The sequence below is a fragment of the Astatotilapia calliptera genome, chromosome 8 (genome assembly GCF_964374335.1).
Source record: "Astatotilapia calliptera chromosome 8, fAstCal68.1, whole genome shotgun sequence".
Classification (NCBI taxonomy): domain Eukaryota; kingdom Metazoa; phylum Chordata; class Actinopteri; order Cichliformes; family Cichlidae; genus Astatotilapia; species Astatotilapia calliptera.
In genome coordinates this window covers 17598746-17621237 of record NC_137429.1, presented here as the reverse complement: position 1 = coordinate 17621237, position 22492 = coordinate 17598746, and the positions used below count along the sequence as shown (strand labels likewise).

The 22492-nt window shown below is 40.5% G+C and overlaps 1 protein-coding gene across 4 annotated transcripts in view; it reads right to left on the bottom strand.

Annotated features, from left to right (window-relative positions):
* Window positions 1-22492, bottom strand: part of LOC113019273 (voltage-gated potassium channel KCNC1-like) — a 54207-nt gene that overhangs the window by 16956 nt on the left and 14759 nt on the right. For 2 of the 4 annotated variants that reach the window (XM_026162864.2, XM_026162866.2), the window contains exons 3-5: window positions 6929-7910; window positions 5088-5282; window positions 3992-4120 (exon numbers count right to left, since the gene is read on the bottom strand). In XM_026162864.2, coding sequence (XP_026018649.1) covers window positions 3999-4120; window positions 5088-5282; window positions 6929-7910 — 1299 coding nt within the window. In that variant the 3' untranslated portion in view covers window positions 3992-3998. Of the gene's footprint in view, window positions 1-3183; window positions 3205-3991; window positions 4121-5087; window positions 5283-6928; window positions 7911-22492 lie in introns of all 4 variants that reach the window. The other 2 variants (XM_026162862.2, XM_026162869.2) reach the window with 2 other exon arrangements.

Genomic DNA, 22492 nt, shown 5'->3' with positions numbered 1-22492 from the left:
ACAGCAAATACTCTGATATCACTGATACATTGTAGTTGATTACATGAAGTTTAAGAAATCTTATACCACTAGTGAATTTATGTGGAATCATTAATTGCCTTGCATTATGCTTTGTCAGCAGCCCATTTTGTATTTACTTGGTATGAACTTGGTATAAACTTCAAATGGCCAAAACAAAAATGTCCTCTCAGCCACATTTAAATCACTTTGTACCCTCGGTAATCACATCCTGTTGTGAGTGACTACTGAGTCACTTTCTATTTTGATTACAGTGGGAAACAAAGAAGTTCATTTAAAACGCTTTCCAGCTACAAAAGGACCTTTAAATTATAATGCGTGACACTTTGCATTTAGCTTAACAAATAACCAATTCATCTAAGACTACGTTTCCTTTCCCACTGTATTTTTGGTCCAAAACACTTCATGCATACACTGAGCCCTTCTTGTAGGAAGCAGCCACAAACAAGGTTGTGTTGTGATCACAGTGTTGTTGCATCAGCTGTAGTGAAAGGCCCCATGAAGTTTAAGAAATCTTATACCACTAGTGAATTTATGTGGAATCATTAATTGCCTTGCATTATGCTTTGTCAGCAGCCCATTTTGTATTTACTTGGTATGAACTTCAAATGGCCAAAACAAAAATGTCCTCTCAGCCACAATTAAATCACTTTGTACCCTCGGTAATCAAATCTTGTTGTGAGTGACTATTGAGTCACTTTCTATTTTGATCACAGTGGGAAATGTCACATTACAAAGAAGTTCATTTTGAAACTCTTTCCAGCTACAAAAGGACCTTTAAATTATAATGTGTGACACGTTGCATTTAGCTTAACAAATAACCAATTCATCTAAGAATGAGCACACTGGACTCATTCTTATATATATATATATATATATATATATATATATATATATATATATATATATATATATATATATATATATATATATATATATATATATATACATACATATAAACTAATGATAATTAGCGTAATAACATGAATGCATAAAAAGCACAGATAAGTACGGATTTGCTAATAAGTAGTGAACGTTTTGGCCAAATATGCTCTTGAGAATGCCTTTAACCAGCGAGATTTGCACCACTTTTCTGTTAATTTGTTCCGCTGTTTTGTTGGCAGTTTTGTTTGTCACTCTGATTCAGAAAAGACAGATCGCAGGTGATGGTGAAACTCAAAGGGGATCACAGGAAGAACACGAGGGAAGTCACAAAACACAAAACAACAAAAAGAACTTGTACAAAACACAATATCAAGAGAAAAACAAAACAAAATACAGAATACAGCAAAATATAATTAAAATTAACATAAATCAACTCAATCCACACACATACACCTCGAAACAATATAGCATTCAAATAAATACTTCTTTTTTTTTTTTACCAAACTGCTGGATAACACATCACAGTAATACAGATGCACAGAGCATGTTAGAAACACAGAACAGAACAAAAAAACACCTCATATACATATATAGAGGAAAAGAGTGTGGAGAAGAAGAGAGACAGAGGAAGAGAGAGACAGAAGCCAATATAAACTCCTTGAAGAAGGTCTGGAGGAGTGATTTGGAGTGAGCAATCAGAGGGGGGTGATTGACCGTTTGACCTTAGTGAGCCATGCATACGGCACTGGGTGCGTAGGAAGTCAAATGGCCAACAATCCAACAAAAGAATCTGAGAAGCTAAGAAAATAAGTTGGCAAAAACACCTTATGCATATATCTACAAAATAAATCACAAATAAAGCACACAAGAATGATTTTTAGTCAGCATGGACGAAATCCCTCTTTAAAAACAAGTGGAGAGCAGGGACTATCATAACTGTTATAAACCCAGTGCTTTTTGTTCATTTAATTGATATTCAAATCTTCTGATTCACAAATTTAACAGATTAGTCAGATAAGTTTGAATGCTCCTATATAACTATCTTTTTTCCCCCCAATAGGAAAGAGGTAGGCATCACCTTGGCCAGGTCATTTGTCTAACACGGGGCTTATAGACATGGAATCTTGTTATCAGATACTAGAGACTCAAGTGTCAGAGAAAGTAAGAAACAGATCAAATTGATTTGGTATTTACTGTAAGCACTTAGTACAGTCTCTTCCCCCAGTGCACAAGGCTCAACATTAAAATACACACTAAAACAATAAAGACTTTTATACATCGCTTACCTACAAATTACAAGCTCTACACAGCATCCTAATAACCCAAGCACTTGTTTTGCTCAATGGACTCCTGATTTGTTTTAAAGAGGGATCTTTGTAGCACCTAGATTTTATATTACATATAGAAAACCATTAAAAACTGCAGCGATGTCAGCAACCTCTAACTGAAAGGCTCGGACAGCTCGAGGCTCGCTTACCTTAAACAGCATGAAGCCGCTTTTTCGGTCAACTCTGTCATAGCATTTGTCTTTCTGTCTGGCCGGTAAGTGTTTCAGTCACCAAGTGCAGCTTATGTTCCTTCTGATTTTTCCACAGTACTCATACAAAAGGTCCTAATCTTTGGACTACACTAGGCACTGAAAGCACAGTTATACGGTCAGGGGATAGTATTTCAGATCCATTACACGCTTATTTTGTAAATTAGCACTCTGGTATTATAACTGATTTGTAGGTCAATTTTTTTGTTTGTTTGTTTTTTGATTAATGCATTCTTTAAAATGTTTGCTAGTGTTAAGCATGCCATGTTTCACGAAGTGATATCCCCTGACACAGATGGCTCCAGTGACCCCAGTTACCTTGGGCCTTGGAAAGGTGATATCCAGCACTGCAATCACAATGTGTTAAAGTATCAGTGCAGACCAGCTGATTAGAAATGGTGCATATGTACATGTAATTTTGCAAATCCTTGTGGCCACATCACGGCGTAGCAGGGACAAATGCCACTGTTAGTGCATACAACCAGTGCACGAGTACATGTACATATTATATATACAGGTGTAAATAGAAAGGTGTTGTTTATAGTCAAACATTGTTTTTTTTAAATTGCAGTGTGCACTTCTGTTTGCCAAGGTGGAGGTCCGTGGGGTAGGGAGTAAAACACAATAGGAAGGGAAAAAACTAAATTAAGCCACACACGACAAACACAAACACAACACTCAGACGGCATTGAGAGGACAGAGACACAGTGTATAACATGTAAGAATGAAAAAAGCGCACATACACACGCGTGATATGACACAACCTGAAGAGAGAGACAACAACAACACAGAGGCACATCAGACAACAACATGACCCGCTGTTCCCATTGGTTCTTCTTCAGTGTCTTGCTTTATTAGTTATTGACACAGGACACAACAACGGGGTTATTTTTCATTTGAGCTTCTGGGTGTTATTTGCACATGTGCATACCCGCATGGATGCGCTCTTGCACTCTCATGACTGTATGCAGGTTTTAAGCTCTCACACAGACAAACAAGTAATTACTGAGTGTATATCACAGCGAAATTTTCACATTTTCTCTCCAGATTTTTTCTTTTCTTTTCTTTTTTATTACATCTTGTACAGTGTTCATTGAGATTGTCATTCACAAAGTTATAATAATAAGTACAACATTGGGCTGAGGTTAGGACTCATTGTATGAAATACCTCTGAAATCACAAGGTGAGCCCCGAAATACCCTTTGCAACCCAAACCTTAACATTCACACTGAAGTGCTACCTAACCTGAGCTCAAATGTTTGCATCATTCCACGCGTTCAGGCACAGATAAGTCTTCTTACAGGTGACACAAAGGACAAACTCCATTGAACATTTAGACACAACACTGTGAAAACATTTGGTGTATCTGCATATCTTTTGAGGTCATGCGTAGCATGTGCAGCTGCATCTGTGTTAAAGTGGGCACTACACTGCTGTTTGTGCAATTAAAAAACATCCTACCTCTAGGACAGCCAGATTAAAACTTTCTGGATGTTTCCAGGATACAAGCTCCTTTATTAAAAAAATTTTTTGTTTTTTTTTTAGTGTTACCTCTGGTCTATGGTTTGATCCAGGAAGATGTGGAGTTTGCATTGAGGTCCTGCTGTAACAGAGACCCCTCCATCTTATACCAATCCTCAGTCAGAGGGGAGTCTGGGCTGGGTGCCAGGGCTGCTGCCTCTAGTTTGTTGTCAACAGGGGGGTGTCGAAAGTTTGGAGGGAGTGTGGGGGAGTGTTTCAGTGCAGGTTGGTGGCAGTGGTGGTAGTTGGATTGCAGTAGTAAATGAGGTGTTGGGTTATCATGAGCATGAAGATAATGGACATGGGGCAACGAAAAGGGAAGGCGTTATGGTGGAGCACAAAGGAAAAGAAGGGGTGAAATGAGGGCGTGGGTTTCAAAAGGGAAAGAGCGGGGACAGGAGGGTAGATGTGGGGCAAGTTTGGGAGGGTAAGTGGTCAAGGGGTTGAGGGAAAAGTAAATAAAAAGGACAACACAAGGCAGGAGAGAGAGAAAGAGAGAAACAGACAGGGAGAAACAGAAGTGACGAGAAGTAAATTAATGCATGGTCAACTGTCTGAGTCCAGAAGACAGAGAAAGAGATCGTTTTTGAGCATGAATAAATGTGACATTATGGGACACAGAACAAAGTTCACAGACACCGTGGAAAGATGGAAGATATGAATGGCTGAGGCATTGTGAAGAAAAAGGAAAAGGAGAGAGGTAGAGGGACAGAGATTCTTGTCCGACAGAAGAAATAAAATGTGATACCAAGCGGTGATGGAAACACAGACAACATGAATGTGAAGAGATGGAAACAAACAGAGCAGAGCAGAAGAACTTGGTGTGTATGCATGTGTGGTAAATGCACGACTGTAGATGTATGGATGTTTTGTTGCTAGCTGTGACTGAAGTCTCCTAACTCAGTTTATAGTGTGCTGTCCCATCCAGCGCATCTTTCCTGCATGTTTGAATGTGACATTCAAAACGTATAATGACCTATATGTAGTTTATCTGCATTGGCTGCCTCTGCACTTATATAATATATAATGTATGTTTACATCATACTGTGCCAAACATCTTGCTGTGTGGATCTGTTTACATAAGATGTGCATGTTTTGCATATCCGTCTCCTGGTGTGAAACATACCTTTCCGCACATTCCCATCTGTGGCACGGAATTCCCTGGTATTAAGAAGGAAGCAGGCTCTGTCCTGCTGGTAGCGTTCCCGAGTGGGGCCTCGCCCAATAGGACTCCTCTCATCCGGGCTCAGCACCTGGTCGATGGTGGGGCAGTCCTCATTAGCCAAGGCGGCTGAGGCTGCGTCACCATTCTGCTTAGAATCTAGTTGAGGCAAAGGAAAGTGAAAAACACCCAAAGAAGAATCATTGTGCTACAAAATTAAACATCTTGTTTAACTCAAAAAACAATTTCATATCTAATTCCTCTTTTCCGCCTACTCGGCTGTACTTGACTCGACTTGACTCTGGTTAAGACCAAACCAGTGTTGGTTTGTTTGTAACCATTTCTCTTGTTCAAAATTTGCTCTGTTTGATTTTTGTGAAGGAGTCGCTCTCATGACCCAGCCTGAGCCGTCACTACCTGGCCAATCAGTGGAACGCAGGCTGTCGACGTCACATTTTAAGCTTGATGAAGCTCGCTTGGAACCCTGGCTAACAAAGTACTTGGTACCAGATAATACTACCTAATGGAAAACCCTATAAACCGAGTAGAGTCCAATCGAAAGAGAGGCTTTAATGTTGGCAGATGGCTTTCCTTCCCTAAACGTGGTTCTGCCAGAGGTTTCTTCTTGTTAAAAAAAGGTTTTTCCTTCCCACTGCCACCAAGTGTTTGCTCATAAGGGGTCATCTGATTGTTGGGGTCATTTCTAACATTATAGGGTCTTTATGTTACAATATATCTGGCATTAATAAAATTCAATTAATGTGTCCTACTCTAATGTAGGAAAATAAAGCATGTTCTGGTCAATCCTTCTGTTTGTAAGGGGAAGCCAACCAGAAGAAAATGTCTTGTTCTACGCAGTGAATGAGCTGAGGGCCTCACCAAGATTAATATGAATGATATGGAACTATGAGTCATGCAAAGACATGTTAGTAGACAAGCTTTGCATATAATGAAATTTTTACTTGATTGTACTTTCCGAGTCTGGAGTCTGCTATCAAAAGTTTGACTGATACAACTTGCTAATAAAAACAAGGAAAAAAGAAAAAAAAGAAGAAAGAAAAGACACCGCCCACAAATACCTGGAAAAAAGCCAAGCAGACAAGATGTAGTAAAAGCACTGAAGAAATGTTTTCTGACTCACTAATGATCAGGCCATTGGAGTAATGCATTTAAGGTGCATTATTGTGGCATATGACTGACGCCTGATGCTGCAGCATGTAAAAAGCGCGCCAAGAGCCACATTACTTCGCCTCCTGATTTCACTGTTAATGCCAGAGAGATAATATGTGGGCTGACTTTCCTCAATTCGGGAAGTCAGCTCAAAGTTGAGATGCATTAAGCTGTTTTAAAAGATAATTGAGGTCATTTTCCTTCCATAATGTTTGTTTTTTCCCCCCTGACAGATGGAGGCCTTAAGGCAACGGTGAACCTACCAGTTGATCATAAATTACATATGAGTTGTGATGGGCCAGCAATTTCTCCAGGGTGGCTCAAGAATCAGCTATGCATCTCTTCTTGATCGTACTTCCACTTCTTTCTCTTGACACTTTGGTACTCAGTTAATTCTCAGTTAAAAGTCTAAAATCCTTTTGTACGCTTCAAACTACCATGAGCAAACTGTCATATTGATTACAATCATGCAAGTTCGTTTTAGATTGCTTAAAGTGGTAAACAACATAGTGAAACTTGAATTTTATCTTGAACATACACAATTTATTCATTTCTATATTTTCAACAGTAAAACAGATTGCATATGTTCTCATGATAAACATAAGCAGCATTAAAAAACAACAACAAACACTCACCTCTGTTGATCTCTATAATTTCTTCTTGGGCAAGAGGACAGTCACCTCCTATTCCTCCAGACCCCATCACTCCTCCTAAGACATTTCCCAAGATTCTTTGTGGTGATGCAGTAGCCATCGCCAAGGCATCTGGCTTGCAGTAGTTGGGGGACCCTGGTTGTGGCGCTCGGGGGATATGTTTGTTCTTCTTTTTGGGAAGCTTTTGTTTGGCCATAGCCAGAGAGTAGTACATGCCGAAGTTGTTGACAATGACAGGTACAGGCATAGCAATGGTTAGCACACCAGCCAAGGCACACAGCGCACCCACCAGCATCCCTGACCATGTCTCCGGGTACATATCTCCATAACCCAGCGTGGTCATGGTCACAACCGCCCACCAAAATCCAATGGGGATGTTCTTGAAGTTGGTATGGGCACTGGCTGTTGGGTCATCTGGGTCTGCACCAATTCGTTCAGCATAGTAGATCATAGTGGCAAAGATGAGGACACCAAGAGCTAAGAAGATGATGAGCAGGAGGAATTCATTGGTACTGGCACGCAGGGTGTGGCCAAGGACACGGAGACCTACGAAGTGGCGAGTCAGCTTGAAGATTCGGAGGATACGAACAAATCGGACAACACGCAGGAACCCCAGGACATCCTTGGCAGCTTTGGAGGACAGCCCACTCAGACCAACCTCCAGATAGAAGGGCAGGATGGCAACAAAATCGATGATGTTGAGGGTGCTTTTGAAGAATTCAAACTTGTCAGGGCAGAAGGTGACTCGAAGCAGGACCTCAATGGTGAACCAAATGACACACACACCTTCCACATATGTCAGCCAGCTGTCAGTCACCACCTCATAAACGATCTCCTCACGAGTCATGTTGCCCACTGTGACGTTCTCTGTCTTGTTGAGGATGGTGTTGAAGGCCTCGTGCGTCTCCATGCAGAACGTGGATATGGAGATGAGGATGAAGAATAGGGAGATAAAAGCCACATACTGAAAAGAATGAAGAAAAGGGTCAATAAAAAGAGTTAATGTAGGAAGAGAAATCAGAGAAAGAGCAAAAGAAAAAAGTCAAATTATGAAAATCCAGCGAGGCAAAGAACATCAGAGAAAATGTCAGCATTTTAACAGTATAAAACCTCAAGCCAACCGCAAAAGTAAATGCATTAATTATTCATTCAATTTAATTACATTAAATTAAATTTAACAACCAGTGAATGTATAACACTTATACCCTTAAATAGTATACTATCAGTTAATACTCAACTCAATATTTAAAAATGTCTTAATATGTCAGTGTGTATCCTACATATTCCAACTAATTACCACATCTTAGCCAGAAAACAAAAAGTGTGCAGAAAGCTATAAAAATATTTCAGAAGCATGTAGTCCACAAATAGAACTTATAATCAGAAGGGATAAAATAAATAACTGAAAATATGTCTGCCATATTACACTCATGTGGAGAAGGAAGTTTTCACAGGACTTTATTCAGCTCTATGCAAAGAAACTAAGAACGCCTTACTTAGTAATTAGCAGCCAGTGCTGATAATCAAATTGACCCAAATAACTGATCATTAGCAAGTGTGAGCACCTCTATAAAACCAGAGGCTTTGGCAGTTTCCCAGTCTAGAGCATTCAAGTGTGTGTTAACACAATGTCACCATCTTCCTAGTTGTGGACATCCCAGCAAATCCCCCCCAAAATCCAACTGTGCATGTTAAAGTTTAAAATTCATGAAGGTGCAATGAAAAAAAGACTAATAGGTGTGGCTTATTTGAAAGGGTTGATAAGAGAAATACTGTCTAAAAAGAACTTGGCAACATGATTTAGATTTGCAAAGTTGCATCTAAATAAACTACAGACAGACAAGACCAAAGACAGTTTGGTTAAATAGACAGCACCGCATTTGCAGAAAACCAAACACATCACCAAAAACACTTCATGCCAAGTGTTTTGCAGCCACGGGACCTGGGCAGCTTGCAGCCAGTGAGCCAATCTATGTGCCAAACTATTAAATGTCAAATGCGAGGCCATTTCGTCCATCAGCTAAAACTTGGCTTTACAATGTAACAGTGACCCCAAACACAGCAACAAATCTGTTGCAACGTCCCAAAGTCTGGAGCTCAAACTGACTGAAATGATGTGATGAAACCTTAAAAGAGCTGTAAAAAAATAAAAGGAAGAGTGGCCAAAATTTCCTCACAGTGACGTGAGAGACACACAGAAAACAATTAATTAATTAAAGTTTTTCCTGATAAAGGTCGCGCTGCAAATTAGCCAAAACAATCACTGGGTGTATTTAGTTAGTTTTTTACAGTACTGTTTGGAATCCCATTGTTATGAAGATTTCATTAACCTCACTACTCATTTAAATATCATGCAGATGCTTTAAGGTAACATTACCCTTCACACAGTCATATCATTTGGCCTACTTGTGTGTGTTTCTTTAAATTGGATATTTTGACGAGTCTTTTCAATACTTAATACTTGGTGTTCATATTCTTAATGCTATGGTTGCATTTGGCCTATTAAAACTAACAACTCACACTAACTCCCATGCTTTTTTGTTGATTTATTATGTTGTTATTGTGAACCTCTTGTGAGAAATGTATTGCTTATCTTTCCACAACCTGGGTCCTTTCTATATACTACAATATTTTGCATCCCATGGGTTTGCCTGTTCACTTCAGAAATCTCTGCAGCTTTCCTTGACAGAAAGAAAAACAAGCCAATTTAAACCATCACACTGTCCCGCTTCAGACATCTCTGTTTTCCAGTTTGTTTCTAACTCATCTGCGTGATCTGCAGTTTACTATATGAAGCCAATCTTTTCCCTTCACTGTAACTTGTTCAGTTGTCAGCGAATCAATGACAGTAGTGTGATGACACCAGTGTGCGAGCGGCTGCTGCACAGTCTTTCCCCATTGTGGTCCATTCCTAAGCCCTGCAGTGTATTTATAGATGCAGTATACTTTGTGCATTACCAAATAAATAATAAAACACAACCATGGCCCGAGGAGCAAAAGAGAAAGGTAATTCATACTTGAGTGGAGTCCATATATATAAGAACCATGAGTGCCCTCAGCATATTGTGAGTGCCAGCCTGTATTTTTGGCATTATGCACTTATGTAATATCAAGAGCAAAATGTTTATAAGAAGAGGCTTTATAACTGGGCAAAAAGAGCAACCAGTGCCACTTATGTTTCTTGAAAGGTCTCCTTCCCCCCCACCATCCCTTTTCTTTGGGTTGGAAATTGGATGAGAGCCTACACATATTTTCTCTAAGTGCCTTCATGACAGAAACAGACTGGGCAGAAGGCTTAATACTGTGAGCGGTTGTATTTATTGAGGACATTAGCCAACGAGCATTTAGCCAAAGACGTGACCTTCCAGGAAAATCAGTAAGTTGGTGTCCATCCTGTAATTCTTTTTTGATTGTTTCAACCATTCGTTGGTTGTAATGTTGTTTTGTGTTGTTTAATGTTGGCTCAATGAATCAAGAAAGTGTAATTGCATTTTTTTTTTTTTACAGGCTACCTCTTTGCAGCCCAAATACTTTGGTAATGTATATCATTAGATTTGCTCCTGTTTTTCTCTTTTGCTTTGGTCTGTCATTCTTGCAGCATCTGCTGTCCTTTCTGGTCTGTTTTCCCTCCCGCTCTCCTTCTCCTCTACCATCTATGCTCTTTCTTTTTTTCCCCTCTCTTTTCCATCTCTACTCTCTACCTCTTTTTTTCCTCTGCTATGTTTCTCACTAGTTGGTGTCTGACCTACTTTCTCAGATTGCTGCAGTACTCTCCTCCTCTGTATCATGAAAGCACACACATACACACACACTGAGGTTCTCAAACACCCTCTACACTCCCCCACCCCCGGTATCAACCCCCACCCTCCCGTCCCAGTGAAGCGGGATAGTACCAGTGGGACCAGCACAGGATGTTCCCTTATTGGCCGAGCACCAGAAAGTCTTCACAAGTACAAATCACAACAACGAAGAGAGTTTCACCCTGAAGTGTTGTGCTCATTTTTTGTTTGTTTTTGTTTCTACTGTTCTTTTTATTCTTTACGACGTCAGACATTACTGATGCAAGGATTATAATAATAGTTAATAACTGAGTAGATGATAAGCATGGGCAACTGTAGAAAGCATGAGGATGCAGAGACTGGGAAAAAAGTGTGAGATCTTGTCTTCAAAGTGAGCTTTTCCATGTTGTCCTTTGCGCATGTACGAGCTAACACATACACAAGAGACTGCAAAAAGAAACTTGTGGCAAAACCGTAATAACACTGTATCGTTTATGTAGGTTACACAGGTGGAGACACAGGAGGGGGTGGACAAGTGGGAGGGAGACCAGACGATGCGGATCCATGCGTGGAGAAGCACAAAGGAAAAAGCTGAAGCAGTCCAGAAGCAAGGACATAGAGTAATACGAGCAAGGTGAGAGGGATGGACGAATGCCAAAACGGTTAACAAAACTCAGAGATGTGACCGAGGCAAGATTTGCTCATTGTTCTGATGATGTTAATGTGATGTGACTGTGTGATGAAAAGAAGACTTTTGCAATGACAAGCAAGAGGACAAAAAGTATGACGGAAATGATGGTGAGAGGAAGAGCGAGGAGCCAAAGAAAAAGAAGCAAACCTAACAAGAGACTGAAGGCTAATAATAAATGACAGGCCTTAGCAACTTCTGTCAAACGGAGGGACAGATGGAGCTCTGTGTCTTTTTCCAACATGTTATTCCATACAAGTGATTTCAAAGCTGCTCAGAACTTATGCATAAAGCTAGTTTATATTACTGAATCTCACACAAAGCTGGATTAGGTGAATGTCTGAATGTCAAATACGTCCATCTAATCGTTCTAGCACAAAAGTGGTAGAATCTACACTACCAGCCACTTCATTAGGTACATATGTTCAGCTATTTGTTAATGTAAATATCTAATGAGCCAATCAAATGGCAGTAAATCAATGCATTTTTTAACCTCCTGAAGTTCAAATCGAGCATCAGAATGGGAAAGAAAGGAGATTTAAGTGACTTTGAACATGGTAAGGTTGTTGGTGCCAGAGAGGCTGTCTGAGCATTTCAGAAACTGTTGATCTACTGAGATTCACTTGCACAACCATCTCGAGGGTTTAAAGAGAATGGTCTGAAAAAGAGAAAACATCCAGTGAGCAGCATCTCTCAAAAATGCCTTGTTGATGCCAGAGGTCAGAGGAGAATGATAGAAAGACAACAGTAACTTAAACAACCACTTGTTACAATCAAGGTGTGCAGAAGATTACAGCTGGGCTACAGCTGTGAGCTAAGAACAGGAAACTGAGAATATAATTTGAATATAATTTGAAGGGTCTTACCAAAACTGGTAAGCAGAAGAAACATTTCCTCTGGTCAGATGGGTTTTGAGGTCTGTGACATCGTTCGCGTGGTAGAGTCAGAATGTGGTGTAAGCTGGATCCATCTTGCCTGGTATCAACAGTTCAGGCCAGTATGGTGTGGTGTTGTGGCAGATATTTTCTTAGCACACTTTGAGTGAGTGTTGTTGCTGCCCATGTCCAGACCTTTATGGAGATGGTTAAAAGTGTACAATGTTCTGATTGCTGCTTCCAGCAAGAAATTGTGCCATGATGCAAACTGGTTTCTTGAACAAGATAGTCACCAGATCTCACTCAGTAGAGCATCGAGATCCTCATTATGGAAATGCAGTCAACAAAACTGCAGCAACTTTGTGATGGTGTCGTATCAATACGTATCAAAATCTGTGAGGAATGTTTTCAGCACCTCGTTGAATCTATGCCATGAAGAATTAAGGCAGTTATGGAGGAAAAAGAGGGTCCAACCCAATACGAAGCAAAGTGTACCTAATAAAGTGTCCAGTGGGTGTTTTAATCTCTTTTCACTTTTGAATTCAGTCTTTATGTTGTTGTTTTTCTCATTCACGTACCTCATATACCTATATATAACATAATTATGTGGGCTCAGACACAGTAGATGCACACACCTTAAGCTTTTATACATCATTTTAAAAAAGGCCAATTTTTATCTACTCACATATTAGCACCAAAATATGAAAGTTAAACAACTTTGTTTGAGCCGATCTGACAGTGAGCTCAGCTCACGAATTTAATACAGTGAAAATAATATTTCTGCTAAACCAAATGTAGCTGAGCGCACTGTTCACGAGCTTGATTTGTTGCAGAATTTTGTCTTAAACAGAGCAGATCTGTTTAGATTATTCAAACACACACATCTAAAAGCTGATTTGATTCCAGCTGCAAGAATCACTTCTGTTTACACTAAATAACATTTTCTTTTAACCAAAAAAAACAAAACAAAATACCTCCAGTTAACTCAACACAAAGGGAAAACAAAACAAAACGAAAACGAAAGCGTTAATCATCTGTTTTCATCAATCAACAAAATGCAGTGAATGAACAAAAGAGAAATCTAAATCAAATCAATATTTGGTGTGACCACCTTTGCCTTCAAAACAGAAAACAGCATCAATTCTTCTAGCTACACTTGCACACAGTTTGTGAAGGAACTCGGCCGGTAGGTTGTTCCAAACTTTGGATGTAGACTTCCTCACATCCTTCTGTCTCTTCATATAATCCCAGACACATTTGATGATATTGAGATCAGGGCTCTGTGGGGGCCCTACCATCACTTCCAGTACTTCTTGTTCTTCTTTACGCTGAAGATAGTTCATACTGACTTTCGCTCTGTGTTTGGGGTCATTGTCCTGCTGCAGAATACATTTAGGGCCAATAAACAATCATTTATAATTCTGAAATCATTCTTTTGTTTACAGCATTTTTCACACCTGCCTAAAACCATTGCAACTGTACCTGTAATGCTGGCACATCAACTCTTCAGCTGTTATTTTTAACTTATAAATGACTAAATTAATACAAGGGGGAATTTAAACTGATATTTTGGGTGTTATAATTTAATCTGGAACAGTTTTAAAACGATACTTGATGTAATAAAATTCAGAGGCGCTGTATATTTTTGATTCACCGTGCCAAAACCTTTAACACCTGCTGAGCTGGCACATAGTCGGACTGCTCTTAATGAGAGGCATTGGCTGACTTACAGAAAAAACAGAGTAAGTTGAGAAAAGGTATTGTTTAAGTTTGTTTAAGTTAATTGCACATTACACCGTTCATTGTGCATTACATGTGTACATATATATTCTGCACCCAGCTAGATTTGCTTGTAGTTGTAATGTGGTTGTAATCTCAGGTGTACCAGTACACTAATATTTTAAGGTATTACACCCATGGGTAAGAAGTCTGTGACCCCTCTCTGATGGCAAAATTGTAAGTTATGACCTAACAGTGGCTGAGGAGCTGCCATCGTCCACATGGAGAATAAACAGGATTATAATAAATTATAGTCAGTGCTAGCTCTAAGCCCTGAAAATTTATGTTTTTATCATCTGTGTTAACCACACTGACTTCTGCTATATAATGATATACAAATATCATAAATATAAAAGAGTCAAATATAAATTTATAAATGTATCAAATGAAACTGCCATTAAGATGGACCACAAGAATGTGCATGCTCTAAATGTCCGAGTGAGTCTTTGTGCCGTTCTGGCTGTTTTGTGCTATAGAGATGATTTCATTACAAAAATAATGATGACTCAATTAAGCATCATATGAGTCACGAGTCACAGTTCTTGGGTAAAATGACTGTTTTTCACTCTTTAACTTAACAAACAACAATATTTACTTACTCTTCCATCTTCCTTTCTTTATTAGCAAATTTCTTGCTTCATATTAAATTAAACTTTTGGAGTTGGATGTTTTTCCTAGTAGGAAATCTCATACACAGAGGAAAGCACTCTGTACTGAGAAAGCTTGACCTAACAATGACAGATAAACGTATTCAGCAAAAACAAAATGCAAAGACACATTCGGGTTTGGGTTTCATTACCCTGGCAGCTTGAACCAAAAGTACTGCAATTAATTTGACTGAGATGAGCTAAAAGCCACAATCAATTATTGCTCCTGATAAAACAAAGGTCCATTCATGTTTTCAGTGAGTAAATCGAGCCGTATTCACAGCAGCAGAGTACAGTAGATTGCACAGTAGATGCGAACATCAAATCAATACTACTCAATCAACATGGCAAGCAGGAGTTTTCTGGCTCTGAGGGGGACAGAGAAGCACTCAAACTGCTTGAACATTAATAAAATCTGCTTAAATCTATTCATCAAATCAGCCTGCAGCACACAGCTGCAGAGCCTGTGCGTGCATTCGATGCATATACATCTGTTGGTGTAAGTTCCTGGCACCAAACGTGTGCGTGTGTGGACATGACTCACAATGTGAAAGAGACAAACAGCCTATGGGCACAGGAGGTGTGTGCGCACACTTGCTGATCACAGATAGCAAGTGGTAGCTGCATGAGCACTGCATTGAAGTGATGGAGAGGGATGAGCAGGGAGACAGAGAGAGAGAAGTGGAAGAAGATGATAAAAGGAGGAGTAGCAATCTGTCACTTCACACTTATTTATCTCCTTGGGCGCTTTGTTCTGTCCCGCCATCCCTTTTTTTTGTCGCTGTTGTCGTCACAGCAACGTAAAGGTGTGCACTCTGGACGATGCTCTCGGTGCGTAGCACTTACAGGCACAGGTGCAATGTGGTCAATTCCCTACATTAAAGCTAACAATGACCTTCAAGGTCCAATCGAGCCCACCACACCGTCCCACCACCTTCCTCCTTACTCTCTAGACACCGAAATTAGATTTTGAAAGATCATCAACATAAATTTAAAAGAGCGGGAGTCAAAGATGGAGAGAGGAGCAAATGAAAAAAAGAGCCTCTTTGAGAGAGCGAGAGAGAAACTGCGAAAGGAAGTTGATCAAGGCGAGCGCTGATTGTGTTTCCGATGGATGAATGAAGAAGGGAGAGCAAAGGAATGGAGGTGGAGGAGAAGGAAAGGAAAGAGGAGAGAAGACAATGAGGGGCAGCGGAGAGTGAGATTGCAATAAAGAGACAGGGAGCGAGGAAGGAGGAGGTGCTGGGAGTGCACGAATGTAAGCGATATAACCGAGGAGAGATTGTCGGAGCTGATATTAGCCCTACAGGCATTTTTGCATGCATGGCGGTGCGCTGCGCTCTTCCTTAACGGGACCCTAGTGGCGCTGTGTTTACTGCGGCACCATCCAGAAGAGCTTTATCATTACAGTATTACCACAGCCCTGCCTGGCTCTGTGTCACCATGACAACCACTGCGTTAGCCTCTGCTTTCAGGCACCAAGGACAAGACCAAGCCAAATACTGCTCCTACAGCTGGCATAGAGGGCTGAATGTATACAGGAGCAAGAGCCAAATTGTGATCATTTGGTCCAGACGCTGATTGTCCAATCAAAGGCTTTAGTTTATCAAGTTAAGGGCGCGTGACCTTGACAGTGATACATAAAGGCAGGTAAAGGATTTTGCTTCTCGTTAACGAGGCTTTTGTTTGATTACTGCTAGTATGACAATCAGGGAGCGGTGGAACGTGGAGTCTTTCCCAGCAGGGCAAAGCAAATGGAGGGGGGGGGGACCGCCGCTGCGGAGTCAGCACTGATAAGGAGACACTGAAGGATGATCTGAAATCTGAACATGAATGAGGCATGAAAAATGAACATTTGAACGATGTGAAATACAGAACCCTCTCCTGAAGGGCAACCTGAGCAGCGGCTCAGACCGGGATCGGGTGATTAATCTATTATCTTAGGTGAACGACCGCGGCCATCACTCAGAGACTTCCAAAGTAACCACTTAGCGTGCAGGGCGAGTGTAACCTTGGGTGGGTAACGGGAATAGCCTTCACTTGTGCCATCATCATCATCATTGCTGCAGAGCAATACTGAAATTGATGGTTTTGTTTCTTTTAGTCCAAGATCATCAAAAAGAAAAAAGAGAAGAAAAAAAAGAGTGAAACACCAAAACTAAAATGTCAGGAAAAAGAGCGTGCTCCCTTTACCGACACGTGAAGTGGGAGACTGTGACAAGAGATGAAGTCTGAATCAGAGAAGAGAAAACACGCCTTCCTCTTTTTTCAGAACTGTATGTTTTCTTTTTGTTGAACTATGAATGACTTATGTCAGTTTACTTTATGCAGCTTATGAAATATGTCCATGTGAACCACGATTACATCATTTTGAATCCAGTCCACTGACATACAGCTAATGCCACAGTGGCGTTCCAACATTGCAGTTTAAAAGCTACACTTTAGAAATTATAATCAAAGCAACTGCCATGTCTCTGCCAAGTCTTAAGCTGTCCCTCTTTTCTTTATGCTTTGCAAATGCAAATGTGAAAATATGTGCAAACATAGATGGACATACTTTATATAAGGCAACAACGAAGCTTGTTCAATTCTAACGAGCAAGCGTTGGGATGACTTTCTCTCACCCTCAGTCCAAGGCAGACAAACTAACATACACACACTTTTATACACATAACCTCAAACGTGCACACAGACACACAGCACACACATGAGACAAGCAATCACCTCTATTGAGTCAGACCTGTTGTCACTGATTTTTAGGTCCAGTTCTTGTGTAATGCCGCATTCTTTTCTCCTCTTTTCCCTTCCTTAAGAATGGCTTCTGGACAACCACCCTTCCAGTGAGACCATTGCTGGCAGGTCTTCAGTGAAAAGCAGAATCCGCCAAGGTCCTGTGTCTGGTCTTTGGTGGATATTTTTCTATTGTTTAGGGACATGACTTTCCTACACTACTCATCTGCCTGCTGCAGATAGGCTTTCAATTTTTCTTTCTCCTCCCACTTGTCCAGTTTCCTCATTTCTTTTTGTTTAATTACACACTTCACATAATGCCAAGATATATGCCAAGTTTTCATCTAATAGCATCTAACAAGTGTTCTCTTTGCTATTTTTCATAGATTCAAGTAAAGAATTAGGAACAAATTATGGAGTTCTGCAACAGGCTGCTGGTAACAAAGAGCCTAAATGTCTTATTTGCTGAGTTGTCACACTGGTTCATCTCTTGAATTTAGAGACTATATTACACTTGAGGGATTCATAGGTCAGAAAAATATTCCTCTGAAAATGGTCAGGTAGAAGCACTGAACTGAAAATGAGTGAAAAAGTAGCCAATTTCTCAAGAGAAACACTAAAAATCTTCAGAAAACCTGGTGAACTTTTGCTCAAGACGACACAGCACTGTAAGAAGTGACCACCAGCAGCCAGACGGCTTAGACTCCTCCCAGTCAGGAAACAGTCCAGCACAAACCTAATTTTACATTTTATTTAAAAAATATATATAAATAAACTACCTGAAATCAACACTGATGATTAAAAAAAGTTAACAGGACAGATTTAACAGAGATGGCGCTGTCTAAATTTATAGCACAAGACAAAATCAGGCCAGTGTTGCATAACCGGATGCTGTTCAGGAACAGTTCCATCACATTTATCTTTGTTGACAATTGATGGAAGCCAAAACTGTAAATGAAAGTCAAGTTCCATTAATTGTTGAGCTTTTTTTCTCAGGATAAACAACACGGGTGGGGGAAAGTGGCACAGAGCGAAGAACATGCAGTTAAAGCCCCTACTAAGGGGTCACCCACCGCCCAACACGGGACACTGCGGAATTTGCAGGGCAGGAGAGGTGAGGCATGAAAATGATGGGCCTGGTAAATGTGGCACGTGCAGCAGGACAGCTACATATGTCGAATTATCAAACGCGCGAAACACGTGGCCACATCCCACGCTCGTACGGATGCTTTTTCAGGCTTATCAAACCCTGTGAATCCACGAGGACATGAAAGAGTAGAACGTTGACGGCTGGACCCAGGATGTGAGATATAATTAGCTTCTGCTCTGGTTAATCCTTGCGTATGTTTTATTTTCTGAGAGCCGGAAACGCTGACTTTCAAGGGTCAGTGCTCTTGGAATTGATTCAGGTAAAAATTCAATCACAACGCGCACTTCTGTTTCAAGAGATTCCCTGAATGAGTCAACTCCTTGACATGATACAGTCAAATCGGTAAGCTGTTGCACACACATACACACACTCTCCAGCTCTCTAGTCGACACGTCACAGTGTCGTACATGCTCTGCAGCATTCAGGTCTCCTCCATTTCATTCCCACTGCAATCCTGTTAAGCTGGGGGAAAAAAGAAATAGAAAGGCGCCACATGGAGATAAACTGAGAGCATGTATGTTTCTTCTTGTCTGCTCTGTATGTGGTTCAGACTCTTTTGCCATATATTTCCGTTTCTCCTAGCGACACAGCTCCAATCTCTCTCAGTCGATCTTTTTTTCTTGGTTCCTCACCCTGCAGTCTCCCTCCGTGCTCTCCTATCCTGCTTGTACTGTCTGAGCCTCTAAAGCGGGTCTATTTTTCTAAACCTCCTTTGTCCTTGCTTCCTGTCCTCTCCCTTGTCTGCCTCATTACTTTGTCCATATTCCACCTCTTATAAAAAAAGAAGACGCATCATGGAATCTGAGCAAATGCAAACTGCTCATAGAGCACAACAACAACAAATGAAGCTAGGAAACTTCTCCGAAAATTTCCTGATCTAAACAAATGTTTGCACACATTTCCATCCAACTCTACTCCAAAATCAGGCTTTTACACGCTTATATAGATCCTCTTTATATTTAAAATGGTCATATACACACACTCCACATCGCCTCTGCTGCCACTTGGACACTTGGATCGCAAGTAAGCAGATGGTCACACAGGAATTGTCCCAGTGACGCCGTCTAATGTCATTTTCCAAGGGAATGAGCAGGGATCCAGTGTGAGTGTCTAAGTGCCACGTAAGTGTGGTGAACCGAGCCAAGACGCAAACCTGTTACTGTAAAAGCATACGCCTTATTAACCACACGCTGAATATCAGCACAAAAGGTATTTGATAATAAACTGTTCCTTTAGGTAATTCTACAATAATTACAATTAAATAATCATAATTACATTAAATTCCAAAACTGAACTGGTTGGGAATATTTTGTAAGTTATCCTAACCTGAATCTTGAATCTCTTTGGGTTGCATCCCAATGGCTGCCGACCTCCACTCTAGGCACATTCTGCAGGCTCTACTCTCAGGAGAGAGGACACAAAATATAATTTGCCCCTCGAGACTTTAGAAGATGTGGCAGGTTCTCCTTTGCATCCAGAGTTATGGTATATATTTCTTGAGGGTAGTAAAGTATATCATGATAAAATACAGTTGTTAAAATTAATATTTGAATGCTACTATCTTCTCAAATGTAATAATTTGCTGTATTTCTCTGATTTCTATCATTTCTATCATTCAGACAAAAAATAGTCTTAATAAAAATATTGATTAATTCCACCCTTGTGTGATTATGGGAAGCCTTTTTTTTGGTTTAATTTAATAGCAAACTAACATTCAGTTTGTTTAACGCTTTATCCACACGTGAGTGAGAGTGATCCGCAGGATGACGTGCGGAGGCATGAAGTGATTTATCAGTGTGCTCTAAGTGCGCACACTCAGCTGACCGGTTTATGGGCAGCTACCCTTACAGTGTACAGGCCAATGTGTACATGTGAGCGTGCTCAGAATGATGTATGTCCGGCCAGGTGTTTGAGGGAGTCAAATGGAACATGCGTGCCATAATAGAAATGGATAGCGTGTTTCTCTACCACACTAAGACTTTCTCCAGACACTGCTGGATATCGTTTATGAATTATTGACTGCCTTTACGCTGTGAAAGGACTTTTGATTCAGCATGCAATTAAAACGTTTTTTTTTCTCCTGCCAGTATGTGCACACGGTGTACTCCTTTGTTTACTCATACATGTGAATGTAGCAGTTTGTGTGATCACTACAGTACAGAGCACATCGCTCCTTTGCACGATTTGACAAGACTTGCCCCATTTAGGGAATTCAGACTCCTACCACTGTAATCGGCTCTGGCACCGTGCGAGCTCTCCTCCACGCCACTGTTCTGAATGTTTCCAATCCCAGAGAGCGCAAGAGCAAAATTGCCACTATGTTGAACTAATTGTGTGTGCAGTCCTGAAGAGTGCTGATTCAGCACTTAACCAGGATGGCTAAATGGACCAAGGCCGAGGTGAAGGAGGGAGACGGCTGAGACAGGCATAAAGAGCGGGAATGTATTAGAAGTGCTTAATGCTTCTGCCTGAAATATGATGCCGTGTCTGTAGTTTGACATTTTGGCAAATACCCTTATTTGTTTTCGCTGCCAAGAGCGGAGAGATTGATACTGCTTTCATGTGTGTTGGATAAATATGTTGCTGCAGCCTGCAGCACCAGCCGTAACCTTAACTTAGAGACAGCTAACCTCTTTCAGTCCCAAACGTAACGAAATGAGCATGCCAAAACATGCAAAAGTCACCAATATTGTCCCATTTGTGTAAGCTGTACAAGGCCAAGTGTATAAGAAGCAATTCACAGTTTTCAGAGGGTTATGTGTCAGTCTAGTTCCTGGCTCGGAGCAGTTGCCAGGCAACCAGCAGAGCCTTCAGATAGTCACTGGTCCTGGCTAAGACATAGCTAACATAACAGCTGAAAGATTTAAAATCAGTGTTGTTACACTTCGATTTTTGTGCAGGTTACACAGAATGTGTTATTAAGTGACATTCAGAATTTGCTAGTATTTATTACTCAGACCCGGCCTAACTGTTTCCATCTGTTTTCAGCCTCGATGCACAGCTAAGCTAACCAGCTGCTGGCTGCAGCACAGCATTAACTGTACAGGCATGAGGGGGGTATCAGATGTCTCATCTAACACTCAGCAAGACAGGGGCTGAGCATATTTCCCAAAATCTTGACCTACTCACTTAACCTCTTCCTCCCTGGAGGTCTGTTTGTTGGGTCCAGGCTATATCTGTTACAAAAAAGGGCAACAAATGCTTTTTTTGCTTTTTAAAGGCTTGGGGTTTTTTGAAGAAGAGTTAGAAGTCATGATTTCTAGAATAAGTACAATAATTCTGGATTTGGGCTTGTTGATAAAAAGTTGCGACTTATTCTCTTATTTAAAGTTTTGATTAAACTGAAGGAAAATTCATAATACTCAATAAAGTTGGTTTGTTTCTGTTTAAATTTCACTCTTATGACTGGTAATAATAAGCATAAGGACAATAAAATTCCCCAAAATGTGTCTTAATTGCATGCTTATTTTGTCCTAGCCTAGAGCATGAGTGTCAAACATATGGTCTGTGGGCCAGAACCTGCCTGCCAAATGCACATCTTTATATACATTGAAAACTCTAGAAAGTTAGGGAACGTATTGGGACACAGGAATGCAGGAAAAATGCAGGAATGTATTGTGTCGCATTTCCTGTGTTACAAGTTGCAAAAATAGCTAATGTCACAAGAGGCAGATGTCCCAAACTGTTTTGTTCTTCTAATGGATCAGTAATTCTGGAGTAAAAATAGAATGGAAACCTCCTCGCAAGCAGAAATTCTTTTATTTATTTATCTTTTTTTAAATGTTTGCATTCAGGAACAGATCACGCGTAGTTGCAGTGACCAACTGTTTGCCCACATGGTTAGGGTGTTGCATGCTCAACCTCTAAGTAACCACTTTCAAAATCAAGGTGATCACAC